This window comes from Amblyomma maculatum, chromosome 2 (genome assembly GCF_055883805.1).
Source record: "Amblyomma maculatum isolate TAMU_Amacu chromosome 2, ASM5588380v1, whole genome shotgun sequence".
Lineage (NCBI taxonomy): Eukaryota > Metazoa > Arthropoda > Arachnida > Ixodida > Ixodidae > Amblyomma > Amblyomma maculatum.
The window spans coordinates 204,064,082-204,088,949 of NC_139345.1; the positions used below are offsets into that span (position 1 = coordinate 204,064,082).

Genomic DNA, 24,868 nt, shown 5'->3' on the forward strand with positions numbered 1-24,868 from the left:
ATCGGTTTGAGCAAATCATTTAGAGTCATTTCACAGTGCAACACTACCAAATTATCGGCCGCAAGAAGCATCCGCCTTGTTGTGAGCTCGGCATACTCAGTCCACTCACCGCTCTGCACGTGAGCAGTCAGCTTTCCTGTGCGGCGAGGTTTCCTGTACAGCGTCGGCGTAACCTCATTTTTTGGGAGTACTTGTGCCTGTCCTTGTCTAGCCAGAGTTGATGTCCACTCAGTCTACGGCAACCCGCCGGACAGTACGCTGTCAGTGCTGCATTTCACCTGCTTAATCTTCGAGTCAAGAACGATACAATGAATCAGGCTGCATCGATTCAATCTAAAGTACTGCTCGCCAGAGTACGAACCTTGTATCTCCGTGGGCTTGACACTAAAGTTGCCTGTCTCATTCCTATAAGACACGTGCACTCTGTTGAAAAGGCTATATTTATGTTCAGGCCCAAGTATCGGGCCTGTGAGCGCCGTACAACGCTAAAAGCGTGCAAAACGATGCCAGCAAATCTAAATCACGGGTGGTTGCGTGCCTTGTTTTTGATAAAATCCGCACATCTTTTTTTTTTTTTTTTTTGCATTGACAATCTCCACAGATTTTTTTTCGCCACTACTGGAACACTATAAACAGTAAATCGATAATACATTACATAAGGCACGATTTTATCGCCAACAAACCCGCCGTAAACTCGGAAGCAGAGCACGTTTCTGCGAGCACCGCCGTCTGCCGATCCACACTATCGAAGCGATGGTGGCGCCACCTCTAAATCAATCTCCCGGCGGCCGGCAAGTGCGAGTGGTTTCGCGTAGGTTATGTGATTTCACCATTAAATTATTTGTAGTGTGACGAAAGCTGCATCTTTTCTCTATAATTCGCCTCACACGGCAATCCTATCTCGTTCTTTTTTTTCCAGATAAATGCATTGCTGTATGCCTTCTTGCTGCTTCTATAGAAAAAAGAAACTTAAAATAAATGTTCACATATTTCCGTTTAAATGATGTGCGTCGCCATGCATGGCTAAAGGCCATAAGAAAATATTTTGTGCCAAATGACAAGTCTGCTAGCAGTGTCGTCTGAAGCCTTCACGTTTTAGATTCAGATTATAATTTAGGCTTCACAAAGGTGCGGCACCTGAAAGGGGACACTGTTCCGAGCTTGTGCGCGGATTACCCAAACTACATGTTGCCGCAACAGCCACAAAAAAAAAAAAAAAGACGTAGGTTAGACCGATTTTCGCGAAATCCTACAAGAAACAAAGAAAGGGCATCACATTATCAAGTGGTAGACAAGTTCATTAGGCCACTTTTATCCAACATCGGCGCTACTGTAACCGACAGGGCAGCATATACCGGAAGAAGCCCACCTTTAAGCCACTGCACAGGAAAGCACTGAGCGTTTGAAATAAAGAACATGTGAAATACCTAATGCGAAAGATGCTGCGATGCTTTGTAAATAAAGTCCCATCTTATCTGCCTTCGGTGAAAAACCCTTCATTTTGCTTGCCGAGCAAGAAAATGAATTAAATTCGCTTTAGTTTCATCCATATGCAGCGCCAAACACACCCTATGTATTGCAGGCTGCAGAAAACTGCCCTGCCCATCATTAGATTGGGACAGTGCGCTGAGTGGCATCTGCAAGCGGCGAAAGGTAACATTTATTACACACATTTCAGTACAAATCACAGTTATACTATTTCTACACAGAAAACTGACAGAACTTCTTGATCTCTACGTATGAACAGTAATTTCAGGTCTTAAACTAATTGGTACAAGAACTTCAAAATGAATATAAACCAGTCTGCTAGTTCAACTGTAAAACAGTCCGTGTTTTGACAACATGCACCACAGCCCGTATTGCAAAACGAAACCTTTTATGACGATACCTTAGCCCGGTCCTAAATCTTCGACAGAATTTAAGAATCAAACGTCTAATTGTACCAGCAAGCCACTTTTTGTCTTTCACCGGCGCTGCTCTGTGGTAATTTGCTTCAGTGCGAGTGGAACACAGGCAACGATAACTGCGTTGTCGTCATCTGTGCCCGTCCGCATCAGGGAAAGCGAGCCATGGGTTGAGCGCTCCGCGATGCGGCGAGGGGAGCTGTCTGACCGTTTTCTCCGATTACGCTCTCTCCGTACGGATGGGATGGCCGGAGCAACGCCGCGCTCTATCGCGGAGGCCACGGGGCTGGACCATTCAAATTAGCCGGCTAAAATGGGAATCGGTTCTAAAATCATGTTCAGAAAGGTCATTTGATGAATAAAACTCATCATTATCATCAAGAGGCAGCGCCAAAACCGGTGAGTCAAGTATTTGGCACTACCGTTTACACAACTTGAGAAGAACAGTGCTTCCAGTTTCAGCTCTTAGGCGCATATACTTTACCGTATAGGCAAAACGTCTGTGGAAACTATATTTAGCTGTTTATTTTAGCTTTGAATGCCGAACAATTCCTGAGGAAGCTGCTAGCGGCATCACTTATGCCGTAGTTTTTTGTTTTGCATTTATGGGTAACACTATATACTCACTCAATTCAAAAGCATTTTTTAGAACAGAAACAGACCCAGAAGAAGCTATTTTTTCTCAATGCTTTTAGTTACACCTCAGGTACCTCAGGACGGCTATATACACTATACCTTTATTTATTCTCCCCGCCGGGGTGGCGCAGTGATTACGGCGCACGACTACTGATCCCGAGGACGCGGGATCGAATCCCGGCCTCGGCGGCCGCTTTTCGATGGAGGCGAAAAGCAAGGTGCCCGTGTGCTGTGCGATGTCAGTGCACGTTAAGAACCCCAGGTGGTCGAAATTTCCAGAGTCCTCCACTACGGCGTCTCTCATAGCCTGAGTCGCTTTGGGACGTTAAACCCCACTAACCAAACCAAACCTTTATTTATTGGTGTCATGGGTTCAGTCTCTGATCAATAAGAAAAAAAAAACTAAAAATATAGAGGAATTAGCGAAATAAAATTAATATAACATCAAAATAAAATTATTATAACATCATTTATTTTGTTAGCGACGCGCTTACTTGATGATGTTCTGGATTCTCTGGTCAAGCAGAGGCATCCTTCATCATGCTTATCGGATTACGCATCGCAGCTGATACCTTGAAATTCTGGGAGATTATGCCACTCGTCGGATATCGGCCTCATGAGCCCCCCATTTCACTGTACGGCATGCATGCGACCATTCACGACGTCACTCATGGCTGTCTTCATGTTTGTCATCCAACTTTCTACTCCTATATAAACAAACCGACATTTACAATCCGCTTGAAAGCGCTCGAGCCTGTAAAGTGAAAAAAAACGCCGGCCAACCGCACCCGAGCCAGAGCTATCGTAAAACATGTTGACATCGCTATTGGACATAGTTTTTCACTAAAATTTCAAATCACATATTTCGCATTCTTGTAAATAGGATTTACCATCTTTCAACACATGTTAAGTCAGCATTTTTGTAAAATGCGGCATGAATCCGAAAATTTGATAGCACTCAGATAAGAAGCGAAATTGCGGATGCAGACCCTGAAGAGGAGGATGTATGAATACCGGTATGAATAACGTTTGCCACGCGTGTGAAGAAGCATCAGGTGTGGGAAGTAGAAGAAGAAGCGAAGAAGCGCAGAGCCGGTTCCTCGCGCCGCACCTGAGCTCAAATTGCGTCTCCGATGACGTTGGCTCGATGCGGTTATAAAGCTCTCGCTTGCGAACACAAAACTGGAGACAAGCACTTTTCGCTTATCTTCGTAGGGAATGCGATATAGCAGTGCGAGTTCTGAAGGAATAACTAAAACAAAAAATAAAAGATGTAATTCTGTGCATAAAGGAGGAGGAAAGGCAGGAAGGTTAACCGCAAGAAGGAACCGGCTTGCTTCTCTGCACTGAGGGAAGGGGGTGAATGGATATAAAATTGATGGGTGAAAGACCGTTACAAAGTCAGTATATTCAGTAGATCACAGCCTATTTATCAGGCCAGTGGTTTTCACGAAGCGGAGCAGTGCCTCGGAGGACTTCACCGCCTACGACCGCCGCGGCCAGTGGCCTATAATCTTCATTTCTGTCAGCGGACGTCCATGTAGATGCTTTTGTATTGCACCACTGGGACCCACGGAAAGCCACGTTCGTACCCCGTTTTAGAGTCGGCGGAACTGCATAATAGCTACGCTGTTCTCACACAGTGCATTATTGCCGAAAGCACGTTGAACATCATCAATGCCCGTCAAGCTGTATTCGCATGCTTTCCTAAAAGGAGGAATAGTCAACAAGCTTCAAACAGAAACACAAAGTTCAAATCGTTGTTATTTGTTTTCATTTAGACCTTTGAAGAGAGTACAGGGTGTGGAAAGGATCGGTGCTTTTTGCAATAGTATTCCCGACAAAAAATTACCAGGCGTTTAACTCCGCCTGAACCCGTTAAGACGGGCTAAAGCAGCCTTTTTTTTTTTTCATGGCTTTTTCGCGATTTGCCGTTGGCACGAAATTTAGTAAAGTGTAAAACGTCTAGAGTAAACTGTAAATTGATTTACAGGAAAGGGAGATGTATCTGCTACATTTCTCGGGGGACACGGGAACTGCGTCGTGAGGGAAAGTGGAAGTAAAAGAAAGAGATGTCGCAATGTAGGGCTACAGAACAGAGCAGTGGCGATGCTACGCAATCTCAGACACATGTGATAAAGATCTGCAGGTGGCCAAATTAAATCTGTAGTCGGTTCGAATCGCAAACTGCCTCGAACTTCACTTACAGTTGAATGCGAAATGGGAAGCTAAATGGCATGACAGCACCCGGAACCCTGCACATTGAACAATTCCTTCTTGTTTTGGTACGAAATCAAGTGCACATTTTTTCACACACGTTTGGAACTGTCAACTCACGGCGACGCCTTTTTGATGGAACAGGTTGTTTAAAAACTTGCACGTCAATTAAGATGCCGAGAACGCTTACGAAGAGTAACACACACCCAGTGACAGCTTTGGGAAGTCCAGCACGAAGGAGGCAGAGTCTGCCAGCAAGCCCGTCATCAGGAAGACGGGCCCACGCTGGCAGCAGGGGTTGTCCGCTTCGTCGGTACCGCAGTGGCCAGCCCGGCCATGGGGGATCCGGTGAATTTCGAGTAGGTAGCCGTCCTCGGTCTCCACTTGGTGCGCTTCGAACGGGTAGCCCTTACTCCGCACCAGAGTCTCCTGCGTGCATCAGCAGCAGTGTATGATTACTCTGCACTCGAACAAATTACCAGAAGCTACAGAAACTCACGGCGTCAAATGGCGATTATCGAAGGATTCACGTGGCATATCTGCACATGCGCAGCATTCTCCACTGCGTGCACAGCAAGCGGCTGCTGCTGACAAGAAAAGGCAAACTTTTGGGGCCCCGCTGAAATTCAACAAGAGAGAGCGATCCTTTGATTGGTATAAAAGAAAAAATCCTCATTATGTTCTTGGAATCATTTTCTATTCTTCAGTTTTTCCACCGCATGACAGAGTTCCAGGCGGTCACTCCTTACTGCATTCATGGTGAGGCCTCAAGTTGTACCGGCCCACTGAAATGAAATTCTGCGACCACATATACTGTTCTCCGACCATTCGGCTTCAAACTGCCGTCAGCTAGCCCTGTAAAGTCTTGGTCAAAAGTTTTGAAGACAAAGGATTTTCATCTCAGGCACAAAATGGGACTGTTAGGCCATTATTAAATGCCAAAGAGCATTTAAAATGCTAATAAATGATTTTTTTATCCCAGCAAGAAACTCTCTCATGGCATTTCAAAGCCCTTTAATCTTTAATGGTGCTGTAATAGCTTCCGTTCGCGGCTGAGACGAAAATCAGTTGGCTTAATGACTTCTCACCAAGACTGTAAGTTGTTTAGCAGCTCAACGGCTCAACTGCACCAACCTGGCGATAATGCATTGTGCTCTAAGGAGGTGTTTACTAGCTCAGCCACAGGAAGCGGCGATTTTTGCCCCTCCCACACTGGCAAACAGCAGAAGGCCAGGCCACGACGTCTTAAAGTATTGCCAAATGGGAATGCATTTATTCTTGATGGACTGAATTTGAACATTTCAATTGAAACGAGTGAATTCAATCGTGTAAGATAGGGTAAATGAAGAAAATAAATGATTTTTTATTGGTGTATTATTTTCTAATGCCGAGACTATCATGAACAGTCATAAGTGCCCTATATGCGTTTATATCCTTGTGTATAACCACAACTGCCAATTTTGGGAACCAGCGCAGCGCGCCGGCGTCGGATCTCTATAATTCTCTATAAAGGTTCCAAATTAGGGCTTTCTTGAAGTAAATTTCATCTGGCGTGTTTTTCTTAAGCCATGGTTTTGTACTTGTAGCCTACCTATTTACATGGCTTTTCTAGTTTTATTTATTATACATATTAAGTTCTTTCTTCCAGATAAGTTCCCTGCTGCATTTCCAGATTTATAATTTTGCAACTCCCTGCGTGTTATACTCTTAGCATTTACTGCTAGAAATTCGTTGAACTCAAAATAATATCGCTCGCAGTTTTGTAATAAAACAAACTGCGGGACGCTGAAGGCACCCTTAAGTGCACACTGCATTAGAGATCCATTCCGCGTAATTGCTCCCTAACTTAGTGCACAAATATGTTCTTTGTAGTTCAAAGTGACCTCCCGTTATCGCAATGAACGAATGCTGACCGGGCGGTGAAGAGGTAGCACGTCCGGGTCGGAACCGAAATTTCAGAGATACTCCTTCAAGCACAAACGCGAACTTGGTTCCGTCCCAGTGACCTAGAAGCTGAATCAAAGTGGGGCCTAACCCTTTTAGCGACAGGTCTCGCCCAGTGTGGTACGCTATGATAAGCTCATATGAGACCAAGGCAAGTGGGCATACAAAATCGGAACAGTATGGTATGCAGCACTTTCACGGATTGCGTAAATAACTTAAACAAAGATGAATACAAAATGCCAATCAGTTTAGGAACAGTAAAAACAAACACTACAACAATGATTATATATCTAGTAGCCAGGTGTACCATCACATTGGCTATAAACGGGAAACTATAAGGAAGCTAAATTCCGATCATGATAGCAATCCATTAAAGCGGTCGAGGCGTTTGAATGGTTTACCAAGAGTATCATTGATTACATGATATAATTTCCAGCCGCGACGTGAACCGTGATAAGGTTTCTACAGAAATGATCGAAGGATCTAGGCTATTCCACTCTCTGACCACGAGGGGGGAAGTAGGAGTACATGAATGCGCCGTTATGGCATTATTATTCTGTTTTAGCACGTGCGTGTTTATGCCTTGATGGGTGGTCGTGACCTCGAGAACGATGTGAATTTTGCATGGTATACCTTGTGACAGTAATGAGTCAGTTGAAATAAATATTTTAGTCGCGCTAATTGCGTTCTAGATGACAGTGCCGCTGGGCCCAAAATGATTACAATGTTAGTCGGTGAATCAGTGCGTGTATGTTTGCTATGAATAAACCTCAACGCTTTACGCTGTACGTTTTCTACCTAGACCCTTCACATTAGCGACTGAAGGAGAAAACCAATGTTAGCGCACTCTAAAACTGGTCTAATGGAAGCTCTATATACGAAAGGTCGACGTGGGTGCAAGGCGCATATATCTTCTGAGGAAAATATAGTTTGCGTAGTGCTGTGGACGCATGCCATATGAGGTCAGAAATTAGCGTGATGCCTAGGTACTTGTGCTGATGGCGTCTCTCATAGCCTGAGTCGCTTTGGGACGTTAAACCCCAAAACCAAACCAAACCAAACCTTTGTCAGTATTTTGCCATTATTATAGTATGTAAATTTGTGAGGTCGCTGTTTTGTTGTTATCATGCAAGCTTATTTAGTTATGTTTATCGTCATTTGCACTTTTTGCGCCATTCAGTTGGCTTGTCCCGAGAGACACTAAGTCAAATTGCACTCTTCGTAGCAGTTAATAGATTTAGAGACAATGTAGTAATCGGCGAAGAGTTTGATGTCACAATCAATATTGCTGGTTATGTCTTTAGCGAAAATTGAAAATAATAGTGTCCCCAGCTCGGATCCTTGAGTGAATCCTGATGATAGGGCACTGTCGCTGATTCCGTCTGTTGAAAAAGTACGAACTGTCTCCGATTTGTTAAAAAGTCTGCAATCCAATCTGAAATTTCTTCATCACCATTTAAACTTCGCAGTTTTTCAATTAGTTTTCCCTGGCTCAGCAATCAAATGCTTTTGAATAGTCTAATAGTATCAGACTGGCTGCAGTTGTTGATGCTAAGTGGAAGATCATGCACGAGCTCCGTAATGTGTGGGATAATTGATAGTCCCGGACGGAATCCGTGCTGGTTTAACGGTAACAGGTTGTATCAGAAACGTTTGTTAGGTCTTAAGGATCACTTGCTCCAAACTTTTACAAGTTGTACTGGTTAGAGATATTGGTCTGTAATTAGACAGTAATGTGGTGTCTCCCGCCTTATGTATTGGTGTAATTTTTGCTCAGTTTCTAATCGTCGCGTAAGGATGATAATAAAAAAGATTTACGAAATATCATTCCTAAATATGTGATGCATCGTTTTCTGTTCCCCTTCAGGACTTCGTGTGGGATACGCTCTGATCCGCATAACTTTTTAGAGTGGTATTTGAGTAGTAGATTAAAAATGCCCGAATCAGATATTACTGCCTGGTCATCATAACTGCATGTTATGATAGGCATAGGCCTGTACAACCTTCAGTTTATAACGCTCATTAAGCTTAATCACGAGGCCTGCCACCTTCTCATTATTGCTGTAGACTTCATTTTATAGAAAAAATAAGAAAAAAATTATAGAAAGAAGTAATAGTAGAAGTTGAACAGCCTAACCAAACAAATGATCTTCCAGTGCCTTGTTAAAATTACTGCTTTGGAAAAAAAAATTCTGGCAGCAAATTCCAAACAGAGATGGTTCGGGGGGAAAAAACTGTACTTAAAGTAATTTGTTCGGGCAAAGACAGGTTGCAGCACCTGTGTTCCAGAGTGTGTCGTGTTCGTTTGGCAGTAGAAGGTTGGACAAAGTTAGGTAATGGAATATTTACTTCGTCGAACAGAATCTTACATATGGAACAAAATTTGGTTCATTTTGCGGCGGAGTGATAGAAACGGGATGTTATTTTCTTCTATTAGCTGTGTTGGAGAATCATATCTGCTGTACTTGTGGAAAATAAACCTTACTGCTTTCCTTTGCTGCAATTCAAGAGAAGTTATATTCTTTTTCGTGTGAGGATCCTGAATGATAGCGGCGTACTCGAACTTAAAGCCTAATATTGGAGGGGGCGCTATTATGTTTTTGTTTTAGAAAGAGAGTGCCAAGAATGCCGAAGAAAAAATTTGAGCAATATGCGGGGACCAGTCTAATTGATTGATGTCAACCCTAAATACTTATGGCTTGCTACTGCTTTAATATCAGAGCATTGTGGAAATAAGTGAGTATGATAAATGTTTTTTCCTCGTTACACGTAAGAGTGCAGTTTTCTTGATATAAAGTTTCATGCTGCCTTCCACACTGCATTGGTCAATAGCTGTCATAGAGGCATAGAAAATACCATGAACAGAAGTTTCCCTTATTTGTTTAAACACTATGCAATCATCTGCAAATAATTGTATGGATACAAAATTTGGAATGACATCAGAAAAATTATTTATATATATAAGAAACATTATTGGCCCCAATACGCTTCCCTGCGGTACACCCGAAGTGACACACAGTGATTCGGAAACGGCACTATTCACCTCAACAAACTGGCTCCTCTTTTCCAAGTATGCGTCTATCCATTAAACTATGTATTGTTGAAGACCTATTAGCTCTAGTTTATGAATAGGTTCATTGTATGGGACCGTATCGAAGGCCTTGGCAAGATCTAAGAACAATATGTCCACTTGAACGGAATTGTCAAGAGCATAAAATAAGTCATGAACAGTTGACACAAGTTAGGTAATCGTTGACTTTCCTTTTTGGAACCCATGTTGAAAAGGTGATAAAATGTATTGTCACTGAGAAAATCCCTAACGATACCAGCCAGAATGTGCTCTAGAATTCTGCAATAGCTGCTAATTATTGATAAAGGTCGGTAATTGGATAGTATTGATCGATCACCAGATTTGTGAATAGGCAAGACACGTGCTACTTTCCAGTCAAAAGGTAAATCGCTTGTACGGAAGGAAACTGCAAACGTGTTGGCTAAATACTCAGCAATCTGTGAAGCATAGCGTTTTAAAAAAGTGTTTGGAATGCCGTCTTTCTTTCTTTGTGTAAAGCTGGCGTAGCAATGATAACACGCCTTCTGTCGAGATGGAAGGAATATTACTAGGATCTATACATTCTTCCGGCTTACTAAGGACAGGTTTCAATGCGAAAACGTTTTGAAAGTAATGAATAAAAGAATCCTCAATTTTCTGGCTATTAAGTAGCATGGTTTCATCCGTTTTTACTCTATCACTTCCTTTCTTTTACTTAGATGCCTCTGAAAATCTCCTAGAATTAGTATTTAAATATGAAGGAAGGATAACTTTGTAGTAATGGTTCTTTGACATCGTTAACTTTTGTGCTAACGCGTACTTCAATTCTTGAAAGTCGGCACTAGGAGATTTTTGTTGCCTACGGTGTCGTTTTATTTCGCATTTCAGGTGTATAATTTCCCGGGTGACCCAAGGATTTCTTCGATATGGTTTTATTTTTTTCAGAGGAGCAAAAGTTTTAATAGCAGATAGTAATAATTTTTTAAACCTCCTCCACAAAACATGAATATCATATCGCTCTCGTTACTAACTAAAGTGGTTTCTAGGTAGTCAATTATGGCAGTGTCGTCTGATCGATTGAAGTGTTGAATACGTACATGTGGTGTCTTTTCAGAAAACCGTTCATAGTTACGAGACCAACAAAGCGATAACAAGTAATTATTAGAAGTGCCACGCTCAACCCTCAAAATGACATTACAAAAAATGTTACTGACAAAAAAAAACCAATCAAGAAGGGCACTGTCACGGGTAGGTTCTCTAACCATTTTATCTAAATTCAAAGCTAACATAATATCCAAGATAGCATTATTGTCATCACATTGTCCATAAGCCAGACATGTCCAATCCACTCTGGGCAGGATGAAATCACCAGTTAATATGGTATTACAATAACGCTTTGACAACAGGTGATCATACCGTTTCTTAAGGTACAAATTTGCAGAGTGGGTGGGCGATAAACCTAACATAGTACAAAGAATGTACCCCAAAGAGATACATTAAATAATAAGCTCTCGTAGTCAGGTATTTGGTCTAAAACAGTAACAGCAACAGAAGACTTCACTATAACGACAACCCCTCCACCACGAGAACAGCGGTCGCGCCTGTATACTTTGTGACCAATTAGAACAATTCTGTCGCTAGAGATGCCATCACGTAACCACGTTTGTGTAAGGATATGAGGGTCATATCCTTACACAAAGAAGCAGGCATTCCATGCTATCAGTTATATTTGCAATAGTCTTGGTATTGAGCCAGAGCATGTGTAGCTAACGCTGCTTAGTCTGTAACCGCTATCTGTCTGACTGAACTAGCCGGCATTCGTATGTTGCACGAGTCATCCCAAACATAAAAAGCTTTATCAAAACGTAGTCTATCTCCAAATAAATTTACCTTTTTGCCGGCGTCTTTCTCTGCTTTTCCGCTTTGCCAAAGTAATTTGCGCTTCGTTAACGTTTCTGCCGAAAAGTCATTTTGAATAGAAATGCCTGAATACTTTAGCTTCCGTACGTTACGCCACACCATTTGCTTCTCAAGATAGTTCTGGAAGTAGAGAATTACTGGCGAATAGAAACACCTTGCCTCATTCTGTGAATGCGTGCTAAAGACACGCAATCAACTCCAAATTTTTCATTAATGACCTCACCAATAACCTTCCGTTGCAGGTCATCTTTCATTTCGTCATCCTGTTCGTTAATGCGAAACCCAACTAAGTTATTTCTTCGACTACGATCTTTCAAATTCGTGAAAAGCCACCTCTGCGAGTTAAGTTCTTGTTATTTTGCAACAATTTCTTGCAACCTTTGTATCTGCTGCTAATTTTCCTGTACTTCTTTGATATTCTCTTCTACCTTCCCCATGCGCACACCAAATTAAAACACAGCTTTCTCAGTCTTTTCCAGTTTTTGCTTAATGTCTGCTAGATCGCTGCGAATTCCTTTCTGACCTTCCACTAGCTGCTCTAATATTTTCGGAACAGAATGGCAAGGGTTTGCCTCTATATCGCCACAAATCAATAACTTACAAACATGAAAGCAGTCAGCAGCAATTATTAGGAGAGTGCGTTACATAAAAATAGTGTTCTTTGGCCTGCTTGGCTGTACTGATTTCACCACTGCGTACGCTAGCTTAGAAGCTTCAGATGGACATGCGCCATGTTGTTCGATAGAGTTGCGTATCCTTTTCACATGACGTTTGCGTGGATAATATCTCTCGTTATCCAAGGGTTACTCCTTTGTGGCTGCTTGTTCATTAACAGAACATGTTGTACCATACAATGGCAAACTATAATCTTAAAAGGAAGTCAGACTTTGCCAACATCGATAGTAGAATCTGATAGTATGGGAATGAGACCTTCAAATTCGTGTGCCAGGTAGGTTAACATTTGGCGTCATTTGCCATTTCAAAGTTTAGCACAGCAGATACGTCAGTTCGCGTTTTTATTGATTAGTCGAAAGGTAACATTCATATAGGTGTTATTATCAGAAATGTCTTTGATAAATACTGTCTGTGTTTCATGTATTAGGAAATGGTTACTAATTAGTATGAGATCAAGGACATTATGTGATGCTTCTTGCTTACACGTAGGTATAGGATAATTTGGTGAAGATTGAAGGTAAGCATTAGATCAAAAAGAGCTTGCGAATATGTTGATACGTGGTGCATAGTTATCCAACCCACGGCCGGAAGGTTAAAGTCATCCATGAGGATGATTCTAGAGTTGGAAAGAAAGGTAGTCACGAATTGTAAGAATGCACTCATGGAAGACGAGCGCGCCAGAGATTATAATGTCGCGGCAGAGTAGTGTGCAATAAACACACTCAGCGCCTGACAAACCTGGAAACGTAGCAAAGAGAAATGTTTCTTTATTATTAGAACCACGTCACGGCCACGAGCACCTCGATCTTCCCGAATAACTGAGTAGTTGGGGTATGAAAGAGACTGAACAAGGGTGGAGGGGGGGGGGGGGGGGAGCCTCAGTTCACAACTCGAGCCAACGTTTCAAGAGGACTTGCCTTCGTCTGAGCAGAGCGACCATCACTACGACGTTGGCTCTACCTGCGAACTGCAGCATGCATGCCTTGAAGGGCTGCTTTAAATTCTGTGATCCGTAACGATCTACTTCACCGGCGCCCATCCTCGCCTCCCTTCAGTGCTGTCCTCCAAATGACTGTGGGCGCAAACCGCGGGACGGGTACTTTACACAGTAGAGAAATATGTTGAAGCTCAAAACTGAACAATAAAAAAACACAGAAAGCTAAACTCGGGAACCAAGAATATGGACGGAGTGGTGGGGGAGGAGCAGACAAATGGCATTCTAATAAAATACAAAACAAACACAGAGTATGGGGGCGTTTAATTCTCAATTCAATTTTCTAGAGATTTCCAAGCACAAGAAACCAGCCATCATATGTCAAGAAACTTCAACATTCGCCCCCTTCCCCTACAAGACCACTGTAAATTCCTGATGACCACCACCTAGCAGCAAGCTCTCCCCGTCCCCTCCGTCCCAGGGCTACAACTTCAAAGCAGCAACGGATTAAAAAAAAATCTCAGTAATAAACAAATTATGTCAAACAAGTGCCACTTGCGAGAACAAAAAGAAAAAGGAGGGAAACAAAAATAAAAGCCACTGACGAGTGGGTCGGTTCCCGTAGCGGTGGTCGGAGGATTGATTTCTTGTTATTTATTTCTTTTCTTTTTTATTCATTGCGGAATTCTTTTTGGAGCAACTACAATTCTTTTTTCCCTTTTGGTTTAAGCCCGTTATACTTAGTGGCACGGGCAGAAGTACATTTTTTTATTATTTTTGGTGGTCTCACAATACTGTATGTCCAGTAATGTGGACGTTCTTGGCAAATTAATTCAACTGCAGCGCGTACGGCAGCTAGTTTAGCCCCAGTAGAAGTTAGATATGACATCAGAACAATATCAAAAGTGACTAGGCCAGTATTACCACCAAGCGATGGGTAGCAACCCTCGTATTTAAGCTTAATATGCAATATAAACTGAAGGTTGTACAGGCCTACCCGCCTATATGTAGTCATGATGATCAGGCAATCGAGGGCGTCTACAAAGATGGAGAATTCGAAATGTTGAAAGCAAAGACGCAGTACACTTTGCTAATGGGTGACTTTGTAGCATATGCCTTTGTGGTCTTGCCGCAGAAGACGACAGCCTCAGCGCGTCTGCCAAGTGCGCGCAGATTGTTCTTCGTGGCTGCAGAACTGAATGCCGACGACTCGCTGTCCCGTTCCCGCCTGGCTGAGCGGGTCCAGTCAAATATATTTGTGGAGACCCGACAGCGAGTATGTCTGTGAAGCACCTCCACAACTTCAATGCCAAAATAGGGAAAAGGAAGGCTGGAGATCAGGCAATGGATGAATATGGCATTGGTTCTAGGAATAGAAAGATGCAGTTGCTAGGTAAGTTTGCAGCGCACAATAGCCCTAATATCATGAATACCTTCTTCAACAAACGAAAGAACTGGAAGTGGAAATGGAAAAACCCCTAACAGAGAGGCTAAAATAAAATTGACTTCATAGTGTGTTCTAACCCCAGCATTATGCAGGATTTAGATGTAATCAGAAAGGTGCGATTCAATGACCACAGGATGATAAGGTCTTGAAGTAGACTTGATCTGAGGAGGGAAAGGTTCAGATTAGTAAGAAAGAAGTCCGTCAACAATTTAGGGTAAAGGGGAGAGAAAGAATTCAGAATCTCGCTACAGAACACACATTCAGCTGTAACCAAGGATGGTGATTTTAGCGTAGAAGCAATGAACAATAATTTCAGCGATGTCATTACTGAGTGCGCTTTAGAAGTAGGCGGTAGAATAGTTAGAAAGGATAATTGTTAGCTATTAAAGAAAGGAAAATATGGATTAAGAAACGCCAACATTTGAAATCTTCCAACCCATCAGACAGGACAGAACCAGTAGAGATATCAAAGCTAATCAATTAGCGTAAAGTGGCCGACATAAGGGAGTATAACGTGCATGGGGAAAATTAAGCATGCTCTAAGGAACGGGGGCAGCCTTAAAGTGATGAACAGAAAATTGGGCATAAGCAAAAATAAGATGTATGTGCTAAATGACAACGCAGGTAATGTCATCCGGTATATCGCCAAGATAGTTAAGTAACCGAGGATTCTATATTGATTTATACAGCAGCCGAAGTAGTAAGTCAAAATAGGATTTATTGCCTTCATCTGACGGCTAACGCTGCCAGTACTTCTGACACAGCAGAGGAGAATTACCAGCCACGGGGCACAGCTGCAGTGCGAGAGATAGATGCCAGGATTGAGCGATAGCGATCGCGATGCCACGACGCTTTGTGTCTTCTGTCTTTACAAGGACAAGAATGAGATTGGCAGTAGGCGTTCCTCCAGTAACGACGGACGAGGTTAAGAAAGCCTCAGAAACTATGAAAAGGGGGGAAGTAGCTAGGGAGGTTCAGGTAACTACAGATTCGTTGAAGGACGGGGGGATAATGCGCTGGAAAGCCGGCCGCCCTGTATACCCAATGCCTAGTGTCATCAAAGGCACCAGAGTTATCGAAGAAAACTAAAATATTTTAATTCATAACAAAGGGAACGCTAAGGACTACAAAAACTACAGGCCAGTTTACTAAGGTAATTGCTAACAGAATCAGGACAATCTTAGGTTTCAATCAAGCAAGATATCAAGCAGGTTTTCTGAAAAGGTGCTCTACGATCGTACATATCTGTACCATTAACCAGACGATAGAAAAATGCTCGAAATATAACCAGCCCTTATACATAGCATTCACTGATTACAAAAAAAAAAAAAAAAAAAAAAGCATTTGACTCAGTAGGAGCCTCGGCAGTCATACAGGTATTGCAGTCATGTAGACGCGCCATATGTGAAAGTACTGGAAGATATCTAGAGTGGCGGCACAGTAGCCATAGTTCTGCACATCGAGAGCGCTAAAATTCCAATTAATAAAGGTGTTAGCGCGGGAGACACGATCTCCTGAGTGCTGTTTACAGTTTGCTTAGAGAGTGTATTCAAAGGCATGTAATGGGAGAAGTAAAGCATGAGTCGGTGAATAATACCTCAGTAATCTGCGATTTGCTGATGACATTGCCTTGCTAAGTAACTCCGGGGTTGAACTGCACAGCATGATTGATGACCTAGACAAGAACAGCAGAAAGGTAGCCTTGAAAATCAATATGCACAAGACTAAGGTAATGCTCAACAGCCTTGGGAAGGAACAGCAGTTCACAATAGACAGCGAAGCACTGAAAGTGATGGGCGAATATGTCTACTTAGGACAGAATAACAGCAGATCCGGACCACGGAAGGGAAATAACTAGGAAAATATGACTAGGATGAAGAGCATTTACAATTACTCGCAGATTATGACTTGCAGCTTACCGGTATCGCTCAAGAGGAAAGTATACAACAGTTGCATCTTACCTGTACTCACCTATGGGGCTGAAACGTGTAGGCTAACTAAAAGGGTTTTACTTAGATGAGGACAATGCAGAGGGCTATGGAAAGAAAATGGTAGGTATAACGTTAAGAGATAGGAACCGTGCAGAGTGGATTAGACGAATAACTCCTGTTATTGACATTTTAGTGGAAATAAAGAAGAAATGGGCATAGGCAGGGCATCTGCTGCATGATGAGGAAAACCGATGGTAGCTTATGGTAACAAATTGAAATCAAAGGGAAGGAAAGCATAGCAGGTGTCGGCAGAAGATAGGTGAGCGTATGAGGTTAAGGAGTTCGCAGGGGTCAAGTGGATGCAGCTAGCACAGGACAGGGTTAATTGGAAGAGTATGGAGGAGGCCTCTGCCCTGCAGTGGGTATAGTACGTCTGATGAATATTATCATGACGTTGATCGCAGACTCGCGGAACTGCTTGGATTAGGTGAGCCATCACTGTAGACATGCATACGATGTTGGTGTTTGAAGTGCTGAAACTTTAATGTGATTTGTTTAAGAGCAAGTGGAGCCGTTCTCTCTTTCTTCCTAATTCAAGGAATATAAATTTGTACCCGAGGTTCATGTACACCCCACATGGGGAGCATAATCTAACGGCAGGGTTGAACTGTGAAGGATTATAGGTGCGAGGACCTTTTGTACCTTTGGCGAATGCAGTGCTCGGTTTAATTGTTGGAAGGACTACTAGATGATGCCTGGGGACTCCTGCTATGTGCCGAATATGTGTTCTTATTGTGTCAACAGCAATACGTGTAGTAACAGGATGTTCCCGGGCGACAAGAACAGTCGCTACTGCTGAAAGACATACAGAGAGTTCATGGCATATACGAAGAGCTTGAGCTTGCAGACTTTGAAGGGTCCTGAGGTTTGCTGTTATAATATTAATAAATGTGAGGAAGCAGTACCGCGTGTAGCCCTGAAACAGTGGCGGGTACAGTTGAAGAAACAAGTGCATTAATGGGCCCAGGACTTTTCCCCAAAGAAGGAGAGAACTTGGACAATCGCTTTAAGTTTGCTTCTCAATTCTTTGAGATGGGGACTCCAGGAGAGAGTTCTGTTAATGGCAACTCCAAGGAAGCGATGGCTTCTGTTATATGGAAAGGACTTATCATTGATTCATGTGAGCTAAAAAGGCATTGGTTCACGTGTGAATGCCACGAGGGAACACCTCTCGGTCGAAATATTTAGGGCTTGCAGACAAAGGTTCGACGTCAATATCGTTGAAGTCTTTGAAGCCTCGCACGAATTTTGGGAAAAGCCACACTGCATGCCCAAATACATATATCATCTGCATAGATGGAGATTTTGGAATATTTTGGCGTTAGTCTACGAGACCGACGAGAGTACAGCTCAAGAGGATGTGGCTTAGCACTTCACCCTGTGGAACTCTGCGCGAACTACAGTGTAAACATGTTGGTCCGTTTTCAGTCTGGACAAAAGGGATCTCTCTGACAGGCAGCTGAGTATGCAGCTGAACATGCCGCCTTCGATCTCAGTAGCTAGTAGGGCGTCCAAAAGGCCTGTTGGATTACTTGTCATGGGCACCCTTGATGTCGAAAAAAAATCCGACTCTCAATCCTTTCAAAGCATTTTGATGCTGTACAAACGTTACGAGGTCAACAACCTTGTCGATAAAGGAGCGGCCATGGTGAAACCCGGCCATAAAATGTGGATAAATTTGGTATCGCTTTAGGTACCATTCGTGATGATTGTAGCTCTGTCTATATCGGCGAGACCGGAAATCTGCTCAAGCGACTAAAAGAGCATCGTAATGATGTCGGACAGCGTCAAACACTGCGGCAGAGCATGCGCCAAAGAAAGGCCACAAAATTGCGCGGGATGACGGGAAAATCATCGCTACTGAAAGGAACCTGTCAGCACGGCTGCACCTGAAATCTCTGATTGTCCAGTCAACGGCAAACTATCAACAGAACAAAGGGAAACCTTCACTCGGCTTACGCAGAATCCTTACATCACCTTTTCAAAGCTATTTAAGCTGCTCTTCAGTCGGCCAGTTCTTCATTGTGAACAAAGAACCCGTAGGGGTTCCGAAACGTCAACTATTTTCGACAAGTGGTCAGTGACCCTAGATGTTTTCAAAGAATACTGATAAACGTGGGCCTGCAGATGTCTTGATGTGCGTACGCTAGTTAGAGCACTAACTGTTTTCAGGTGTTCATGACCCACTCTTTTACACAGATATGCCAAAAGCTGGAAGAATCAATGCGAATTCACATCCTGACTGAGCACCTGGCGCAAAGGCAATACAATTGACAATGTGGCAGTATATTTGAAAACATCAGTTGACATAGTTATCTATTCTTCTGTTTTGTTTATAAACTGTACTCATCATTAAAGATAATTAGAACGTTAAGTACTGAAAATCATGCTTTAAGTGCTGAGATATTCTTTTCCGGAAAACGACAAGAGAACAAATGTCAACGTGACCACTGCCGTCCCCTAGAAAAGGGCTGCATGTAGCTCCTATAAATATCTGATGTTGCATAGGAGTCTAAAAATACAAACCAAAATAGACTCTACTTGTGGAGCTTGAATTTTGTGATACCCAATCTGCAGAACAATTACAATCAGTGTGTAGGCTGATGGGGACGGCAATCCATATCCAGCACGGCAAAGCGAGAGGCAGCATTTAAAGTATGCACGTGTTCAGCATTATATTGGAAATTTTATTGTGCTTCTTAGCTGGGAGCCTATAGATGTGGCAAACGAATACAATTGATTTCAACACCTGAAAAAGAGTTGAAGGTTACTCTTCAGCAAATGGTAAAAGATCCAGAGAGTTTGACAGGCTCTTATTTTTTTTATTTATTTATTCAATGATTACTACGCTTAGCTCAAGAGCGCTACAGCAAGGGGGTTACAGAGTGCAGAAAAACACAGCTTCATTGATAACGGCTTACGAGCCTGAAAAACACAATAGCGCAAGTCGGCGAGCCCTATGGTCTACCTTACAAATTGCTCATGCACGCAAAACACAAGGACTTGGCACTCGCAAAACTTGTACGCATGAGCAAAGACACGAAAAATTGAAGAGCGTTTTCCACTGCTGAGGCGCACTCTGAAAACATTTAGGGCGAAAGGGTTTCTTGGCTCGTGCGGGCCCAGTACAGAAAGTGTGATCAGAAAACGTCTTTCGCATGAAAAAAAGAAAATCTCGTCTCCACCCGAAATCACCACTCTTCCTCCCATCCTCAGCCCAGTGTGCAAACCTTCATCAAGATGACATTACGAACATGTCTTAGCACAGAGTGCAGCTACACCAGAGTCGCTAAGAGGGGCATTGATCCTAAGCTGTGGCAGCATCAGATGGCCGAAGGATCGTTCTTGTCTTCTCCAAGCACACCCCCATTTTCGCACTGCAAATGCATACGCGCAGACTGCGAGGATACCAAACCGATTTGCGAATGACTAAAAAATACGAAACAGTGCAGGGCCTGTAACGCATCTCAAATAGCCATGGGCAAAGTATGTCTCTACGAATCCCTTCAACAGCCAGCCTGCAGAGCCCACGTCCGAGCTCAGCTGCCGCCGTCATTCGCACCCGATTTAGAATTGTAGGCTGTAGGATGTTGCTAGATTGCTTAATTTTCATGACTGCGCCTTATAAGAGATTTCGTCAATTAAAATAATTTATTTTCATTTTCTTTCTTCCTTCTTGAAGTGTATATCTACTTACCTTTTTTTTCGTTTCCGGATCTTCGAGCCATAATTGGCGCTTCCCAGGTGACAAGCAAAGCCAACGATTGCAATCTACAATGTGCAGTCAACATAATGACGCAAACACTGCCATTTGCATTTGCAACCTTGCGCGAGCGAGCTGGCGCTCGTGCGCGACCAGCCGCTCGGCTCGCTGTCGTACGCCACGCATTCAGGCGCGGAGGAAACAATAGGCCGGCTCTTCACAGAGGCTCCTCTCATGCTCAACTTAGCGAAAGTCATTGAGAGCACGCGTTCCGCTTTTTGCTGCGTAATGCATGCAACATATTAGCATTTTGTGCCGAGCGGCACTAAGGGTTTGTTTACGTTGTCATGGATTGAGAACGCAGTGCACAACAGCCATGGGACCATTCCGCGCGACATGTACGTTTTTGTGGAATGAAGCTCATACTCTCCAGACATCGTTTTTTGCCACAAATGTTAACTTAGGACGTGCTCTGGTCTGAACGCGTGCATGGTGTCTCCATACAAAGGTTGTAGATGCTCCAAAAAAGAAACAAGTAAAGCACTTAAGTATAATCTTCCTGAATATAAGTTTTTACTCCCGGCCTCCTCCGTCACTTGTACCATGATGGCAAAATAAAATTGCGTTCAGGTGAGCTCTTACGGCTTGTCGTACTCATTCGTTTATTGACGGTTGCGCAACTATCAATGTAAAAACTAGCCGGCCAAAATGGTGTCTTGACCTCAACATCCAAGACATTGAAGAAGATATTCACTACTTTTGGGTTTGCGCGACGCTGAAGCCAACAAGAATTCGACACCTGGCAGCTGCTTATCTCCCGCCTCATATATATAGAGTCGATGCAGGGCCCGTATCATCGCTCCCTCCTGGACACCATTACATCGGCTAACGTTTTTTAATTCATAACACGCCTTTTCTTCCTCAATAACTTCCTTTATGCTCTGAGGCAATAAAGAACCAGTCCTAAAAACCAACTCGCTTCCAAAACCAACTAGCGCGATTAGCTTATATTGAAATAAAGAGGAACAAAAGGGATCAGGAAGATCAAAGTTTAAGGAGCAAATAACGGATAAAATACAAAGAAAGAAAAACGAAGAAAAAAAGGGAAGCCCTACATACAAAGAAAGCATAAAGAAGGTGCGGCAGTGTCAACGGCACGCGTTCTGCAACACATGACACGATTCCCATATTGCGAACAGCAATTTCATCTTTTCATCAAAGCAGTGAAGGGGGGGGGGGGGGGGGGGTTCGGCGAGATGTCAGGAACCCATTGGTCGGTAGCGATGAAAAAGATTGTCCTTATAAATGTGAATACCAGATATAAAACGAAACGAAAATTTGATGCTGAGATATGAGCAAGTTAACATTCTTTATCGTCAATGTTTCTTTATATCTCATGCAATAGCCTGTGTTCTTAGCGCACACTTGAATCACGGCATCTTTTCAGGCCAACAATATTTCGCAAGAATGCAAGCTGTATTTTGGCTACTACATATTCCGCTCATTACACGGTCTCTAGTGACTCCCTTCCAGAGCCATAGCCCCATTTATACCTTCTGTACCTGTCAACGCTATACTGTTGCCATAAAACACGATACTAAACAAGAAGCTTGTACCATTTACCTTGAATGTACGACACATAAACAACAGAGTGTGGAGGGGACAAAAAACAAACGCAAGTTATACAAAATAATTCTAGGATTAAAGTGTAAAATTTAAACGAAAAATATTTTCTAAACAACGATGAAATGCAAGTATAAAACTATGCATACAAAAGTGATTTTCCCTAGTGTAGCAGGGTAGCCCAAGAAGAATAGATATACCAAATAGTACATAGCATTTATGTAGGTTTACATGCTTAAACGACAGGCATATGCTTTCAAAACTTAAATCTGCATTTCAAGAAACTGAAGGTGGTCATTACATGAGCGCGCATGCGTAGAACCCTCGTTAGGCAGAACAACGTGCTGAGTTTATGCGTGACTACTGCATCCCAACATGTCGAACGGACAACAAGGAAAATAAGATGATCATCGACGTACATTCTGAGTCAAGCAAACCAGGAACAAATTTAAACCGGACCAATGAAGCAGGGGCCCTATTCTCGACAAACATGGCCGCCGTTCGGCGCCATTTTGTTTCTCTGATTGGTTTTCAGAACAGCCACTTTTCATATTTGTGGCGCGAAATTTCACTGTGTCGAAACGGCTTTTTGCGGTGAAGTAAAAATGACGTGAGCGTAAAAGCGGATTTTTATCAGCGGTATTCATGATGTCTGGATGGTATTTATAAGTAATTGTGGAGGGAACACAGAGGTATATATGATTGAAAGGGAAGCACTTACGCTTGTATTACGAATGGGCTGAAATGAACCGCCCACTGTCAAGAGCCGACTCCTGAAACCTGATAAGACGTGGTATGGCGGGTAATACGTCATGCATAAACATTTATTGATGAAGTCAAAATGACGTTTCATTACGTAAAAGATGTTCTGCCATTGCTGTAAATGACCAAAGTTGGGCGCCGCATTTCGAACCACTTGACACGGCCACGACAAAAACGACGAATTCGACGAGCAATGCAGGCGGCTGTTAACTCACCGCAGTTTGGTAGACAGTTTGGTGGGTGGTCAAGTAAGCTGACACATCTTGTTGTAATTGCATACAGCACTGAAACTGCGTTTTTAGGGAACTTTTCAGCTGCGTCATCGTTTAGAAGATTAATATGAAGGCACAGATTTACAGCCGCACGAGGGTAGCACCTACCGTCCCGTTGCAAATGCTTTGCACTCATAGAGAAACCATCGATCCGCGCCGTCGTTGCCAAGCGCAGCAATGCGGCCCGCTAACTCAAGCGGTTGACCTGCGCGAGACGAGGCATTTCAGAGAGCAACAGAAGGGAAAGTTGGGCGAGTTGTAGGTTGTTCATGATGGTTTTGTGGGCGCTCTTTCACACAGAGACAAAGAAAAGAAGAGAAATAAAAGCGCGTCCCGTGTTTTCTTCTTTTTGTCTTTGTGTTAAACAGCGCCCACCAAACCATCATGAATTTCAGAGAGCACCGCGATGCTTTCTAATTATCTGTCTGGTCGCTTCGGGAGTACAACTTAGGGGTCATATGGTTCGATGGCTGAGCAGGAAATTCGCGCGACAGGCAGCAAGGGATCACCAAAGGCTGTCTTATACATCGGCCCTAAACACTGCCTTTTTTGCCTTGCACTATGCACTCACTGCAATGTTAATGAATTGAGTAGCCTTTCCACGGTGGTGACAAAAACAAGCAAAAATACTCACAGCTTCTATTTTAACAAAGGAATGCATGTTCCATGTACATGACGCATGTTTGCTTGCCAAAGGTGATGTGTTCCATATATTAAGTTTTGTTTTAATATGCATGCGGGCTCACCATTTGCTTATTTAAAAAAAAGTACTCCGGAGCCCGTTATGACGGTACGCTCTAATCATATTGTAACAGTACAGAAGAAGATGAAGTTTAGAACACAATTGAAGGAGAAAGACGTTGGAAAAAGACTCTCGTGCCGGACGCGCTGCCGTTGACCAGCTGAGCTCCCTACCTTATCGTCTTGTTGTTCAGCGCTCCGACGTCTTACCCCCTTCGTAACAAATTGGTGGTGCAGGTGCTGGGTACGACTACCCTCAAGACGCATCCTCAATCGCTGGAGCTTCGTCGGAGCCGTCGCCTCGCTGGTCTCCCACCCTTTTCAACAAAAATGCAGCAGACTACCGAGCAGCCCCGAACATCAACACGGGACCCTCTACCCCCGTCTCGCGATGCGCCGCCGACCACCACGAATGCGACGCTACCGTTTCGCGAGCCTCGTTCCTTTGCCGGCCAAGCAGGGGAAGATGTTGATGACTGGCTCACTCATTATGAACGTGTGCGCCGCTATAACCGCTGGGATTCAGTGGCTAAACTAGCCAATGTAGTCTTTTTTTGACGCAAACCGCCTTGATGTGGTATGAGAACCACGAGGACTCCCTGACAACTTGGGAAAGTTTTGTCGAAGCTATCAAGGAATGTTTCGGTGACCTAGCTGCAAAGAAGAAACAGGCCGAGCAGACACTTGCTCAGAGGGCCCAGGCAGCCGGAGTACTTGCACCACCTACATAGAGGCCATACTCAAGTTGTGCAAGACCGTCGACAGCAGGATGAGTGAAGATGATAAGGTAGGCCATCTGCTCAAGGGCATTGCGGAAGATGTCTACCACTTCCTCATTGCCAAGGAAAACTTGAGTTCGGTCTCTGACGTTATCCGGCACTGCCGAACATTCGAGGCCCTAAAGACTCGCCGCATTACACCGAAATTTGGACGGCTCGCAAATGTGACTACAGTGGCTAGCATTGAAGAATCGCCTTCTCAAAGCCTCCTGTGCGCCATCCGTGAAATTGTTCGAGATGAGATGTCACGACGTGAGCAGCTTGCCCGGCC

General features: G+C 43.4%; 1 protein-coding gene across 1 annotated transcript in view; it reads right to left on the bottom strand.

Moving 5' to 3' along the window:
• LOC146201091 (lipase member J-like) overlaps positions 1–24,868 on the bottom strand; it is a 137,032-nt gene that overhangs the window by 103,059 nt on the left and 9,105 nt on the right. Inside the window, exon 2 of the mRNA XM_084592997.1 lies at positions 4,964–5,186. Within this exon, the coding sequence (XP_084449123.1) occupies positions 4,964–5,186 (223 nt within the window). The remainder of the gene's footprint in view (positions 1–4,963; positions 5,187–24,868) is intronic.